Genomic DNA, 2,500 nt, shown 5'->3' with positions numbered 1-2,500 from the left:
GGCAAAATTTGTCAAACTTCTTATCTAATCTCATTAGTAAATAGTAGTGTTTACATGAGAGTATGTAAACACGGTGGTGACATCACACGAATTTTGATTGGTTAGGTTTTGTCAGACCCACGATTTGATTGGCTGGTAGGAAATATGAGCGTGTGTCACAAGTACTATATATTTAAAATAGTAGTATATATTTGGAGAAAGTACATTTGTCCGATTTGGCGCGTCATAGAAAAGATTCTGTTTTTTTTTTTCCTTTTCAATTTGACTGAAGAAAGTCTAGGAGTCCCCTGAAGAACATTATTGTTTTTGTTAGTTTGCTGTACTCAGTAAAAAAAGAGCTAATTGTATTCTACATATTAAGAGCGCAGTCACTGTAGAAATGTTCTACAAAGGCGCGGAGGAGGGGGTATAGAGATTGATAAAGCGAGAGACAAAGGCGCGAGCATCTCGTGGCATGCTCTCCGAAAAAGTTTTGAAATCTAGAGGCATGGAAATGCTACTTTCAGAGATATTCCGTCAAAAGTGAAGTCATCCAAGTGTAAAACGATCAATACTTTTAGAACGATCACACAAATCCAGTTTCTGTCCTGTTCTTTTGAGTCAGCCGTTTACTTACCATCGTAATCTGTTGGTTGTTTCCTTGAAAAGCGCTGTTATGTTTGTTTGGACCAGACGCTGCAGGAGTTCTAGTCACATCAGTCATATCAGTCAATGACTACAACAATTCTCTTGATTTAATATGCACAAGAAAAGTCTGGGCAGAGTACCAAGCCTTTTCAGGAGTTTGCTACTCTTTCCAGGTTTCGGCCGGCTTATTCAATAAAAAAGCTTTCAAATTCATCAATCACGCGCAAAGCTATAGCGAACTGTAAATGGTCTATTGTCTTTTAATCACTTTCCTTTTGTTTGCTGTTTCATAATGAAACGAGTGAATTGGTTGATAAAAAAATTAAAGGTAACAGTACTTAGTTCAAAAACACTTCATAAAGTGACATTTAAAAAATTGTCGATTTCTTTTATTTTATTTTATTTTATTTTTTCTTTTTGGAGGAGGGGTGGGGTTGAAGAAGCAGCTCCGCCTCCCCCTTGTCTCTCCGCTAGCTACAGCCTTGGATGAACACGGCCAACACGAGAACATTTTATGGTTTAATTTTACACTTAGCGTTTCCTCTTTTTGCCTAGCCAAAAACAGTCAAACAGCGACAATCGAAAAGCCCTAATCCAATCAACGGGTTTCATTCTTTTCAACTTACCTCAAAATGAGGAAATCTGGGAGAAAAGTTACTTCTGTATTTAGCACCAAAGCAAGAAATGTACTCTTCATCAGACTCGACTGGTTCGGCTGATTGACACGTTAAAAGACAGCTTTCCACCAGTATGCTGTTATGGGCTTCCCAGGCCTAATTAAAGAAACATCATATATGACGGTGAACAACTGGCAGCAGTTTCTAACGAGAGGAAGGGCGGCGGAAATATAGATATTCTCACCAACTAATCATTCCTACCTTCACTTTACTGTTTCTCGTCACCCCATTCCACCGGCTTTTTTCCCTCAGTAGCGTGAACAGTTTGTCGGGTGAAAAAAGGTCGACGGAATTGCACATAAACGTGCCAGAAGAGTGGACAGTACATCGGGTAGGAAATAATCGATGGCATTGAACGTAAACGCGCCAGAAAGTGACAACAGACAGTAGAGTGAAGGTTGAAAGGCAAATCAATATTTCCACCGCTATTCGGTTTATTAGAAACATTTTTATGTATTAATTCTCAACCTCGGATAATGCAATGCAATTCTAGCTTTCTCATAGGCTCACTGAATCTCGGTTATCAGCCATTATACGTACGTTTGACCTTACATGGAAAATGAATCCATCAAATGTCGCTTTCACTTAAAAATGTTCAGCGGGAAGATAAGTTTCGTAGACAAAAATGAACGGAAGGTTGAGAGTATAATTAAACAATTATCGCATTCGCCCTTGTTGAATACGAAATTGGTCATAGCGAACTCGGTGCTACTCGCCTTGCTGGCTATTTACCAGGTGGTGGTATCGAAGGAGGGCTCAGGAATAATAGCATAATGAACTTGGATGTCGCATGCTACGATCAGAGTGCCTTTGGAGGCAACAATAGCTTGATTTTTGTGGTACATTTTTATCACTGACCTTCAGCTATAGACATATCTCGTTGTAACACTTCATTAGAACACGAGCAAATTCATGTCCCACGTCTAAATCAGGTAACCCACCACCCTCCCCTCCCCCTTTTCTACCCCCTTCAATGTCCTTCCCGTTTATTGGGGACCCACTAGTCAATTTTACAATGCTATGATTATGCAATTGCAACATGCTAATGACAATAAACGAGTGCCTCAAATAGAGTGCTGGTCAAACCCATGAGTTGATCAGCGTTCTCTTACAAATTAGCAACTTAGGAGATCGAGTATACTGCCATAAGCTGTTAGAAAAATGTTGAAACATTGAAATTTTGGTGTCTAGGATTA

At 39.5% G+C, this 2,500-nt stretch overlaps 2 protein-coding genes across 2 annotated transcripts in view; both read right to left on the bottom strand.

Annotated features, from left to right (window-relative positions):
• LOC138060576 (transient receptor potential protein-like) overlaps positions 1–2,500 on the bottom strand; it is a 209,190-nt gene that overhangs the window by 89,343 nt on the left and 117,347 nt on the right. The gene's annotated exons all lie outside the window — the stretch shown is intronic.
• The window catches only part of LOC138060578 (uncharacterized), a 91,660-nt gene that overhangs the window by 8,702 nt on the left and 80,458 nt on the right, over positions 1–2,500 (bottom strand). The window contains exon 6 of the mRNA XM_068906423.1: positions 1,254–1,400. Coding sequence (XP_068762524.1) covers positions 1,254–1,400 — 147 coding nt within the window. The remainder of the gene's footprint in view (positions 1–1,253; positions 1,401–2,500) is intronic.

Source organism: Montipora capricornis, chromosome 8 (assembly GCF_036669925.1).
Source record: "Montipora capricornis isolate CH-2021 chromosome 8, ASM3666992v2, whole genome shotgun sequence".
NCBI lineage: Eukaryota > Metazoa > Cnidaria > Anthozoa > Scleractinia > Acroporidae > Montipora > Montipora capricornis.
This window is presented reverse-complemented; position numbering and strand designations above follow the sequence as displayed.